The sequence below is a fragment of the Aythya fuligula genome, chromosome 17, assembly GCF_009819795.1.
Source record: "Aythya fuligula isolate bAytFul2 chromosome 17, bAytFul2.pri, whole genome shotgun sequence".
NCBI classification, from domain to species: domain Eukaryota; kingdom Metazoa; phylum Chordata; class Aves; order Anseriformes; family Anatidae; genus Aythya; species Aythya fuligula.
Window position 1 is genome coordinate 12,536,112 of NC_045575.1, and position 13,086 is coordinate 12,549,197.

The window sequence follows — 13,086 nt, forward strand, 5'->3', positions numbered from 1 at the left end:
TCAGTGTTTATCTCCCCTCCCCAGAAAGAAAGCTGGGAAGCCCTTGCTCAGCAGAAGGTTAAGGGTAGTGAGAGAAGAGGAGGCAACATTATTCTCTGTTTTCTGCAGAGAATTATAATATAGTCAATACATCATGTAGGGATCACTTAAGCAATAACAAGAAGCCATTCGATGGAGAACAGCAGAGCTGGCTACCATGCAGAAAGACATCTCTCTCCTAATATGTCTGGATTAAACAGAGAAAATGAGAACAATTGCCATGCAGCCAGCAAGCAAAATCCAGATTCCCTCGGTCTAAGCAGTGCTCCCACAATTTTTAGTGAGTGCGTGTGGTGGGATTTATTGATGAGGCATTAGACAACTTTAAATTACAGGAGATTTCATCTAATTGTGTATTGCTTATGCAGAAAGCTCTGTCTCTCAGCTCCTAGCAATGAAACCCCGTGGAGCTGCATTTTACCTGTGTGAGATGCCTCTGGATTGTCAACTAGTTTCTTAATTAGTTTATTTGCTTCTTTGCTCCAAGGGATGAGTATATTATTTATTCTATGCTTCCAGACTTTTGTTAGTCTGCATTTATGTATTTTGTCTTCAAAATGACCTAGCACTGAGCTAGCCTCTAGGGTAGTATGAAACATACCTTCCTGGCAGAGATGGTAGTTCAGACTTGACTAATGGTAAAATAATATTAATAGCAGCAATAGTAATTAAAACAATACACTAAAATACCCTTGGGTGCTGTTGCTAAGTTAGACTGTACCCCTAAAATTCCAAAGGAAAGGCATAAATTTTAGCTATTTCTATCCACAAAGTGAACAGTTGTCTCATTCAGCAACCGGAGTAAGCTTTCATCTCCTCCATGGATGTTTCATTAGGACGCAGTTCTCCCAGAGGGTCATGGTGCAGTTTACATTAAACTCAAGATAAAAATGACATTGAAGCTTTGCTCCTGTATTTTCTTCACTGCCTGGAAATAAATACATGACCTACAGCTAGTTCAGTGGCTTATTGCCTTGGTGTTATTAACCCAAGTGTACCCATGAGGCGGGGAATTTGTGTTCTGTTTGCTCAGAGAGGAGCACTCGGCTCCTTTGCCTGACAGATCAGGGAATCTGCGAGTCGTGGGGGGAAAGTTTCTCTACGAATAGGCTTGAGCAAATAGTCTGGATGAAACAAGTGGAATATGTCTGTCTATAGATAAGGGATGAAGAAGGGCATGGTTGTGAATACAGCTTCAGTCTGCTGGGCAGGTAGTTAATGGAAATGATCTGTTCTTCCACTGCAGAGCACTTAGTTCTAGGTTTCTTTCTGATGGCAAACTAATTTAAATCCTCAAACGCTGAGGGTGTGACTTTAAAATATCTATTGGCCTATAAGAAGCAGGAAAAACCACCAGACAGCACAGAGTAAAAAAGGAAATCTGTTCTAAGCAGACTGATTTGGGCAGGGGCAGTGTGTGAATACTTGTGGTGGGCAGCAGGCAGCTGAGCACCACCCAACCATTCGCTCCCCCCTACACACATGCATACTAGGATGGGGTGAGACAAAACATCAGTGTGCTATCAGCATTATTCTCATCCTAAATCTAAAACCCAGCACTGTGCTAGGAGGAAAATGAACTCTATCCCAGCTGAAACCAAACCAGAACAATACTGACATGCTACAAAGCCCATAGCTTCTTGGAATCAAGAAGATGCTATTGTATGATCCTGGCCTGCTCAAATTCAAGATCACACCCAATTACCTTGACTGGTCGAGGACATGTGTCTAATTTCTGTCATTCTGAGTGGAAATAAAAGCACATGCTGGCCTGTTTTTTTTTTTCTGAATCAGGATAAGAGCTCATAAATATAAAAATTCCCTATATGTTGAACTGTTTTAATGCTATAAAGTGTTTGCCCTAGATGTTACTTCATGCTAGACAGAAAATGTTGCTGTGTTTTTAAAGAAATGTTTTTATTTCTAAATGTAACTAAAATTAAATTAAAATTCAAGTTTTCTGAAGTGCCTGAAATAATTAGAAGGTAAGAAACTGTTGTTAACATTTAACTTCTAAATGCGTGAAATTGTTCAATACTGTGCTGTTCACCTCTAGCTAGCCTCTAATTTAAACAAAAGCTGTAAAAGTGCAATTAGGCTCCAGTCCAATGAAGCACTTAAATATGTTCTTAGTTTTAAGTGTATGAGTAACCCTAGTGAAGTTAAGACATGCTTAACTGTTCTGTTTGAATTTTGCGAAGTAGTTATAGCACACAAGGAACCATCCTGCGAGTATCACTGAGAAAGATGTAAATGCCCCATCAGCACTTTGGGATCTGACTGCCCTGAAGTTTTTCACAAAGCTGTGTTTGCCCAGTGGTTTATTCTGCAGGGTCCTGACCCAAAGTCCACTGAGATCTTCAGATGTGCTCCATCGTCTGTCATTAAAGAGGCTTCGTTGGGCTGTTTCCTGCCCCTGGAAAATCAAGGGAAATCCCTGCAGCACATGCACCTTCATTTGTCCTCTCTGCTTGACTCTGAGACATGCCTTTTCATAAACAGGCTGCTCCTACTGCCAGGTTCTCTGCTTGATCTCATATAAAGCATCTAAACATCATGGATTTAATCCTCCCATTTTCAGTGCTAAATCAATGTTCTTTATGCATTTGTTCTTGGAACACTGCTGTGTTAGAACGATAATTCTTCCCACATACCATAAACTTGGTCTGTTTTCACTCTGACAGAAACTGATCCATTAAAGGCAAGAGGAAAAACCCCGTGACCACAGCTGAAACATTTCAAGGCCATTGCTTTTTAGGCAAATAGGCTTCTGCATCACCTCGGCACAGAGAGCGCTGGGATTACTGGAGCCACGACCCGCCTCACAGCTGCTGGGATGGGGCAGCATTAAGTGCTTCTCATTACTTTTGCAGCAGACAGCGAAGGGATGGGTTTCTGCAGTTTAAGTCTGACCTCCTATTTGGTGGTTTACTCCTGCAACCATCCTGTATTTGTACATAGGTAGGAAGAAACATTCTGCTGCATAACTGGATTTGACCAGAGATTAAAGCTGGTCTTCTGTGAAAGACACCGGAGCCCATTAAAGAAAAGATTGTTTGCCAAACGTTGTTGTATGTCCTCCTGAGACCATAAAAAACATTGTTAGCTGAAGTAATAGTGGAAAATGATTGCATTCCTCTATCCTCCTCCTTACCACCACCCTGCAATGTGACAGCAAACCTGTAATGAAATCTGTGAAGAGCTATGCAGCAGTTACCTTGAAAACTCTTTTTTATTGCCCTACATTTCTAGATAACAGTGATACTCAGCCTCTGTCCAGCACCAAGAGCACCAGCTGAGGGATTGGGATAGTCAAAATTAAACAAAAGTACCTTGAATTTTTAATATTAAATACTTGCAGTAATTTTTTAATAGTCAGAGATAACTTTCTGTATTTACATATCATTATCTGAATAACAAATAGCTTCAAGGATATGGCAAACTGTTCTGTGCAAATAGAAAATGCTGAGTTTACTCTTATACATTATTTATTGAAAATTATTCCTCTGATTTTATCCACTCCACTATTTGTTTTCTTAATCTGGAATGAACTTGAATGGTGATGGATGAGACACTACTGTAAAAGGCGGTGTCTTAAGACATATAGTCCATCTTGGGGCTATCAGAAATGCAGCTGAAGAGCTGGTTTGGGCATAATGACCTTTGATGGCACAAACAAGAAGCAGTGCCATGAGGTAGAAGCTAATTTTCTGAATGCACCCTAGAAAACATTTGCTGGCTTCTTGAATAGCTTTTTGTAAACCTTCTCTGTTTGAAATATGAGGTTGTAGAGGTTGTAGTTTTGGCAAAGTACTGAGATGAAAGTATTTTTTCTCTCCCATATAGAAAGTGTAGTTCCCAGAATCAAGTTTGAAAAAGTTGTGCAAAAGGTAATATTTTCTGAATATATCTTGCTGGTAAGAACTTTGAATTAAAGAACTGTTATTGGCAAATTGGCAAAATTCCTTTGGTTTTGCCTTTATTTAGTACCACTTCATTGTCTTCAGTGATGCTTACCTTTCACTTGAGCTCAAGTTCAAAGAGATCCTCAATCTCAAATCAAATCTTTGTAAGACCACCATTGTGGTTACAACTCTTGTCTAGCTTTTATTTTTAAAGGACGTAAGCTAAAAAATCCAAGAACCAGAATCCCTCAGAAATCTTGAGAACCACTTGACAAATCTAAAAAAGCTATTAATGTCTAATAAACCACCTAAAATTAAGCAGAATACATGTTGCTTGAAATTTAGTTGGGATCTTTCTTAAATGCAAGTCTAGTACCGTTAAAAATAAAGTCACATGGGGGATACATTTTCTCTGGGGATTTCTGAAGAGCATTTGAAAGCAGACTTCAGCTTTTCCATTAATTTCCAATCAGCCTAATGCTTTGTGATGCAGTGTGCATCCAGCCACAGGCAGATCTGAATGGGCACACTGGGGGATAGACTGGAAATTTCTTACAGATGGTATTTCAAAACATATTAGTGACTCAAGTTAAGTTACAAAAAAAAAAAAAAAAAAAAAAAAAAAAAAAAACAACAGAAGAATGTGAGCATGATAGTTTAGCCATTTTTGCGTTAATAAGGGTTCTTGTTTTAAAACACATTGAAACTAGTTTTAGCATGCTTGTATGTATAAATTGATGCGATTATTAGACATGATGGCATGTTTATGGTATTATTTGCACAGGGAAAGCCAGAAATATCTCACTGAAATACAGGGACTCTTATTTTATGCATGTGACAGCTACTTTTGAGGCATCTAACAGTCCTGAATGTAAGGGTTAGTAGTTTCTGCAAGTGGGGCCATCTTCATGCTGCATATGGTAACTATGCATGTAGATTTGCCCATTGGTCATGTATCGGCAGTTCCCGAGGCTTCTCTCAGGTTACATTTAGGAACCTGATACCTGTTAAAACATTTTTTGTTAAAGTTGTGCACAAATTACTGTAAAGCTGTGATTGGTCTGAACTAATCAGTTCCCACCACAGCAAAGACAAGTGAGCTTCAGAGAGTTCTTCGTAAGAATTAGTGTGCAAGTTTTAGAAAATATGTTACCTTTTTTTTTTTTCCCATTATTTGTTTCTGATGAATATTAAGGGAAGCAATTCATTGATACAGGAAGTGTTTGAGATTAGCACAGAAGCAAGGGTTCGGCCCGAAGTGTTTTCTTCTGATGAATGTGGGTAATTTCTTTATTACCTTTTGGGTGCAGGATGAGGAAAATTGCATCAAGGAGGCATGAGAAAAGAGCTGCTGGGAATTCTTGGAACACGGAGTAGATTTAAGATATATGTTTGTTTATTGTTGCCCTGAAAATGACCATTGATATCACTGTGGACCAGACTATTTTAATTGACTTGCCTTGACTGCCTTTTAATATGAAGCTCTGAAATACTGTGGGATGAGGAACAGACTTAGTTTGTACTGAAGAACAGTTAAGGAGGACCCTAAAAATTGATGGATATGGGAAGTCTGTTAATGCCAAATGTCCAAATACTGACAGGAGTGTCATAGTGCTTGCAGAGGTGGAGGGAAAACTATCTCAATTTATTTAGCTGTCACTCAAGGGAGGAAAAACACTCTCTTCCCAAACCCTTTGTTCATCAGGGTTGACGGCTTTATGGAGCTGCCTAGACTAACAAGCTCACAGCACCAAGCAGAATTGCATCATATCTTGTATCTGCACTTCCCCAAATAAATTCAGGAAAAAGGAGAAGTTGATTTTTCTTCTGTATGATAAATCAAAGTGAGGGCCATTCTGTAAAGGGAACACTAAGAGGGCATAGCCATAGTGAAAAGGTATCACCTCACCAAATTTTTGAGGCTTTTTCTGAAAGCAAATGTTCTTCTCCTTTTACCTGACTTGTAAATACAGTGGTCCTCTTCTCTTGAGATATGCAGAGTATCAGTGCACTGTGCTCTCTTGTTCAGTTGTCTTTTCATTACTTGATTCTTACAGAAAGTCATCCTTGAGCTGCAAAACAGGAAGAAAAAGAAAGAGCGACTCTCAAACTCAATCATTTACTGATTCTTTTTTTTTTTCCTTTCATATAGAGGAGAAAAATCCATCCTCAGTAGAAAAAGTGTTATGTTGTTGCACAGTTAACGCCTTCTGTTGAGAAGGAGAATTAATTAGGAAGGAGTTGGAGCCCTCTGCCTGACAGATTCATGATCCATAAAGCTAATCACTTTTGTAGCCTGTCATTGCTTTTTGCCATGGACTGGTCAGCACTTGAGTCCCATGCTGGGAAAGGAGATATTTGTAATTTGTCACATTTTAACTGTTTTGCCAGTGCAGAACAACAAAAAAGTAATGATAGCATATTTCTGCATCTGGAAAGTTACTAATACATCTAGCATTAGCTGCAAAAGCTCGGCATATTTCTTGGGGATAAAAAAAAAAAGAAGAAAAAAAAAAAGAAAAAAAAAAAAAAGAAAAAGAAACTTCCTTCCTTCTTCTTCCCCTGCTGTGCCTTTAAAACACAAACACAGACCATTCTGCAGCTTTCAAGGCATGGAGCTTGTTGGGGCTCTTTTGTGCTGGGACTGCAGAGGAAGTTCTGCATGCCCAGTCAACTTTGTGAAGGAGGGAAACCCACGGTCTTCTCCATCCCAGTGGTTCATTGGAAAAACATGTATTGTATTAAATACTTTAAGATTCATGATGCAGCTTTAATTTTGTTTGCATTTCTTCCTGAAGGGTAAAGCTGTCAGAAATCTCTAAATGTATTGCCTAATCTGTTTCTAAACTCAGTATATTAAGGTCTACAAGCAAAACTCATTTTTGATGTTAGTGCATATGCAGAAAAGAGAGAAAGCAGGAGAAAGAGAGGAGGAAATTCGCCTTTCCTTGGTAATCCCCTGAACTACCAGCACAGCAGTAGTGTCAGCTGTTTACAAAAAATAGTGCAACTTGAGCAGACTATAAGACTTGCTGATAAAGAGAGGTCACGTTTTTCTGTTGGATTGCATGCAAGTAGAAGAAATACAACAGTTGTGGAATGAAGGTATAAAGAAAATGAATTTTCTTTTCCTTTTCTCTACAAGCTCACAGGGCTGTCATAAGCAGGCTGATGTTCAGCTGAAAAGCTTTTGTTTTCTCATTGTCCCAGTTTCTAATCTGTGACCTCTTCTGTGTTAGTACCTGATTTTTTTCCAAGGTTCTGGTCTGCCACCTGAAGCCTTCACTCCTGTACTCATTGCTCTTGTGCCTGCATAGACAGCGCTTGTATTTGGGCTCAGGGGGCTGGCTCAAAAATGTTCATTTAAGGAATTGGTTCAACGCAAGGGAAAAAATGAGTGAAAACCTTCTCCGGGGTAGAGGAAAATGATGTGACATCAAGCTCTCTGCCATGTGCAAAGGAGATACCTCTGGGTTTCTAGCCAGGCTCTGCAGTAGGCAGTGTAGAGCAAGACCTCTCAAAGACTCTTCCCAAGACAACCGCAGGATGTCTCTGGTTTGATGCTTAGTGTGTTGTACGAAAGGTGCCTGAAGGGTTGTTTCACATATCAGGTCTAATCCATCCTCAGCTGGTCCATGGAAATGATTAGCTGTGGCATCATCAGCCTTTTCTTAGAACCTCTAGTCCTAAACCTATGCAGTGGTGTGTTTCTCTACAGAATGGACATCTGCCCTGGAGAGACGCTGCTCTTTGTGCAGCTCTGAAGTCCTTTGCTGGTGTGCACTGAGACAGCTTGCAATAGTAATTTAAGATCACAGTAATATTAAACATGATCCATGCCTGGCTAGCTTAGACCACTGTTAACTGATGCATAGGTTAAATTTATGCCTAAGTTCTTCCCCAGATCAATAGTGTTAGACAGATGTTAATTCGGCTTTCAATACTGTAATTGTCCTCCCTCGTTCGGTAGCCACAGTTCATAATGTGATCAGACCTAGTGCAGAGAAATAAAGAGCACAGCAGCACCTGCCCACTTCCCTGGCAGGGTGCAGGGCTGGGTGGTGCAGCTGTGGGCTCCCCGAGCAGGGCAGCCAAGCTCCAACTCCCCTCAAAGTGCTGCCTTAAACACCCCCATTTCACACGGGACATCTCTGGAATGACCTCTTTTTTGACTTTACACCTCCTCCTGACACTCTGACTTTCTCAGCTCTGCACACAGGCACAAGGGACTGAATGCTCTGTTGCAATGTCAGTTGTTAGCACCCAGACAGAGCGAAGCTGCAGAGGTGCTGTAAGGTAGGCACAGCTGCACGTTGATGGTAGGGTAACTCTGTGTGACTTGCTAATGGCACTGTTTGGTTCTGAGTGTCAGCTGCTGGTTAGAGTTTCTTGGAATGAATTTACAGTATTAACTGTAAATTGCTGTGTCTGGGATCTAATTACTGAATACATTGGGAAGAGCTTGGGCAGCAATCCAGCAAAGCACTTAAGCACCCAGTGATTTTTAAGGAAAGGCCCCTGACTGGGATAGCTGGTGGTCTCAGACATCATAAAAAGTGTTTGTTAGTAGACCAGTACTTTCTGCTGACTGCTTCAGCACATCCATCTCATTTTCTGAAGTGACTTTAGGAGCTGGGAGTTCAAGGTTGACTGAAGTCTTCAGGAAATGAACTCCTGAATCATTGCTGTAGATTGAAAAGTTCACTCAGGGGAATAGCTTCTTTTGCTGTTCTTCATTCTTGCTGTAATAAACTATGCCAGCTTTTAATCCACTGCTAAATCCTGAGGTTTGTCTTGGCCCATCTGGATGTTCCTGCTGTAGCTGTGTTACTCAAGATATTCTAATGTGTGATGGTTGGAGCATTCTCCAATTAAAGCATGATGCAGTGTTTCAGCTACTTCCTGCTAACAGAGGAAGGGGAGAACATATGGAAGGAAGGCTGCAAGGAGAAATTACAGGAGTGACTTCACCCAGGAGAGAGAACAAATTCAAAACAGCCTTTTAGCAAAAGCATCCAGCGTGGCTGGGCGATCCACAACAGGTCTTCCAGTCCGCTTACCAGGAAAACAGATACTTCTTATTCCAGAAAGATTCAGCAAAAATGTCTTGAGCCAAAGACAAAGCCCAGTCTGAACCACTGAAGTCTTGTGCTATTTTAGTGGTTCCCAGTCTTTTCCTAGGCAGAATACTTCAGTCCTCTGCACATGCCTCTCTGCCTCTGATGTCTTTGTTCATCCTACCTTCCCTCTGCTTGTCCCTCTTCTCTCCAAGTGCTGCTTTGGCTGCCCTCTCATTCCCACTGCACTTCCTCCTCAGTTTCCCTGCCACCCCCAGACTTCAGCGTGGTTTCTTTGCTTCTCTTCTTCCCTGCCAGCTTTGAGCCCGCATACAGGATCCCACCAGGACATTTGGCCTGGGCTGGGCTCTGTCTTCTGCCTTGCTTCCACTGGCAGCTCACCTGCTCCTCGGTTACCAGCCTGATTTACTGCCATGCAATTTGCTATGTCCTGCTGATAGAAGTGAGGCTCTGAAGCAAATTGCTGTCAGATCAAAGATGTCCCTCATCAGGGGAAATCTTGCAAGGTCCATGCTTTTAGCTGATGGCTCTTTCATGTTCCTGAAGTATTCTTAATGGACTTCTTTGATATGTTGGTGTGGTCAAGAGGAAAATCACATTCAAAAAGAAATTCAAAAAGGAGCATTCACACCTCCTGTAAATCTTTGTCTTTCTTCCAGGTGTATTTTTAGATTGTGTAAGAATGCAGTTTAGCCAGAAGTTTTACACAGTGGTCCTTTGTGTGGTACAGGCCACCAGCAAGCCGTTGGTAAGCAGCTATGGACACGCTGTAATCAATAACAGGTACTCACGTCTCTGTGCAAATGGTGCTGAGATGAGAAGGAATTACAAATAATCATACTTTACTAGAATTCATAACTCATTTCCAAAGGTTACCCAACAGTCAAGTGGTTGTCACCCTCTCCACCCTTCTGACTGCTGGTAGTGGAGAGAAGTATGATTGTTATGCCAAGGTAATGAGCAGGAGGTCAGAAAGTTTGATAAGAGCAGGAAAAGCCATTCTGTGTAATACAATTAGCAGTATTTTAGAGAGCAGGTTCAGTAATTTCTATGGTAATTTGGAATGGCTTTTGACTGTGAGAACATGTAGGTAATTTTTTAAGTTAGTCTCTTTGCTAGTGGAAGAGAATTCCACTGCAATAAGGCAGTGTGGTGATACATGGGGCACGGACTGGGATAGGGCGGTGTGGTGATACATGGGGCATGGACTGGGGGGCTTGGGAAGCAGAGATTCTGTGCTGTGCTGTGTGGCTTTACCAGCTCCCTTCTTCAGGCCTCAGTTTTTCCTCTCAGCATGGTCTTCGATAAAATGCGTAAGTGGGTAGTAGCTGCATACCAAGATCACATCGTAGATGGAGCAGATTCATTTTGCAAATGTTTCAGGAGGTGCATGTCTATTCAACAAGCACTGTGCATTTGTTACTGCTACACAAGCTACAGAATCAGAAAGGAGGCACATGCTCTTTGGGCAAAGGCAGAGTTTGCTTGAGTAGGTCCTAGTTTTAAAAGTACAAGTTCTAATTACAAGTTAGCAGGAGACTTTCTGATGGGTGCCCTTGGAGCACAGGCAAGCTATAGTGTTGTGGGCCCACTTCAAGATATTCTTGAGCAAAGTCATTAATACTCCTTTGTTTTTCAAGAGATGCTTTTAACCTTCCAGAAGAGAGATCCTTACAAATGTGTGTGTGTACACATACGCTTTGTTTTTCACTTGCTTGGTGGAAACACAGCTGCTTCTAGCTATGTTGCTTCTTTTCAGCTTTTACCCCATCTTCTTTTGGGGTTAGAACGAAGAAAGTCTCCAAGTACTTGTATGCTGGAGGATAAGAGGATACTCTTCAGTGTATTTTGCCTCCCACTGGCTACTTGGGTTTTAATTCTTTTTTTTTTTTTTTCTTTTCAGGTGCAAGCAGATGACCTACCCAGATGACCTGCCCCAGATCTCTGTGGTCTTTATCTTTGTCAATGAGGCACTGTCTGTCATCCTGCGCTCCGTGCACAGCGTTGTGAATCACACCCCCTCGCACTTGCTTAAGGAGATCATTCTGGTGGATGACAACAGTGACAATGGTGAACACGAGTAACTTTTCCTCTAAGTTCTATATCCTGTGTCACTAAGGGACATGAAATATAGATCAAAAGGAGTTTGGTCACTTCTAGCTTACACGCATCCTTTTTTTTTTAATGTTGGGATGAAACAGCAGTGGGTCACTCTGTGTTTAAACACAGCCAGAGGAGGAAATTCATACATGCAACCCTTGGTTTTTGGCTAATAATCAGATCTTAAGTTGGTGTAAATTAACGGACTTCTCTGAAGTCAGTAGAATTTGGAAGAGCTTGTGTTTGATAAGATGGTTCATTGAGCCACTTGCACAAACATGTCAATAAATATTAGCTATTTATATAAGAAATAAATATTATATGGATAAACCCTGCTGATTTCATTGGAATCCTCACAGAATGAATGGCATTTGTATAGGTGATCTCAATATAGAAACAACACTTTTCTCCAAGTTTTCAGATCCAGTGCAATACCATCATTAATAGACCAAAAGTTTAAATTCTGTTTCCAAATAAAAGTGGGGTTACAGATTCCTCTTGAAGATCATTTCTTTTATGTGGAAGCACAGTTTGCTCCTTTACACTCACATGTGTTGTAATGTCAGATTTTGAGTTGTGTTTGTTTGTTTGTTTGTTTGTTTGTTTTTAATTGGTAGAAAATAAATTAGGCTGTGAAAATGCAACAACAGAATGAGCACAAAGTGTATGCAACTTTCAGGTCATGTCATTCGTTAACGTAAAAATAGCACTTGTGTTATAGCCATCAAAATTCCAAATACTGTTGAGCATGTAGGGTGCTGTTAATCAGTCAATATGTTTTATGGGATGGGTTGGAATTGCCTTTAGGATACAGATGACCAGCAATGTTGTTGCGTTTTGTTTCTAGAACTGTCCAGCTTCTCAAGTCCTATTTAAAAAGAAAAAAAAAAAAAAAAGGCTCAGTTTTACCATTTTCTCCTCAGCTCAACAGCTTTTTAAATCTTCCAGTTTTCAGTTGCCATTCTTCTTCAAAATACTCAAATAGAAAAGAGGGTTGAGAGAACAAATCACTGAAACACAAATAATCCTCAGAACATATAGTTTTAAGAAAGCTTTTGTCCAATTCTGCTTTCAGTTACTGCAGTGTAACCTATGGAGTAATTACATGAGATTGCAAAGTGTTTCAGTCAGCGTAATGCAGAAGAGAATTGGTCTCATTGTTTCTCAGTGAACTCTTATATGGCTTTTCTCTGTCATTCTTCTAGATAGCTGGAGATTTATCAGGTCTTTGATTTGGATGATAATGATTCTACTGTGTAATATAGATCAGAAGAATGAGGCTTCTAATGCTATGGAAGCTTCTACTAGTTTTCCTAATAAATATATTTGAGTAAAAGCCTCATTATGAATAAGTTGTAGTGTAAATGAATTACCAAACTAGATTGATTTTAAAAAAATACGGAGACTGTTTTAGTAATTTGCCTGTTTATAAGCCTATTGAAATGAAGTTGAATAAAGGAGTGAATGAGTTCAGCTCTATCTGTGGTTGAATGCCTGAAAATGAAAAAAGAGATAAGTCTATTTGAAATCTTCAAGATCCATTTAGTTTAATGGGGAAGAAGCCTTGTATTGCAGAATATTAATTGTATTTAAGGGAAAACTTAGAATTAAGGGAAATTAATTCTGATCTGAATTAGGTCTTGACCCAAAATCCACTGAGGTTATTTTTCAAACTCTTATTGAATAGCATAATTCAGACTAAAAAATAAAAAAATAATTAAAAAAAAAGAAAATCACCAATGACTCCCACGTTACTCTGCTATAAGTTCAGAATTGCTTCTCCAGAGGCTAGTTGCAGCCTAATGAAAATCATCAGAGAATTAGATGAGTAATTATTTAAAAATATGTAGACAAACTATCTCTTCAAAACAACACTCAAATCCTTCCTGCTGTATTAAAGCTTTGCAAGTCTAACAGTATCTGCTCTAATGTGCAGAGAATTATTCTGGGTTGATACCCCTGGA

The 13,086-nt window shown here is 40.1% G+C and overlaps 1 protein-coding gene across 2 annotated transcripts in view; it reads left to right on the top strand.

The window, feature by feature from the left end:
- The window catches only part of GALNT9 (polypeptide N-acetylgalactosaminyltransferase 9), a 144,642-nt gene that overhangs the window by 38,066 nt on the left and 93,490 nt on the right, over nucleotides 1–13,086 (top strand). For both annotated transcript variants that reach the window (XM_032198801.1, XM_032198802.1), the window contains exon 3: nucleotides 10,926–11,092. In XM_032198801.1, the coding sequence (XP_032054692.1) occupies nucleotides 10,926–11,092 (167 nt within the window). The remainder of the gene's footprint in view (nucleotides 1–10,925; nucleotides 11,093–13,086) is intronic.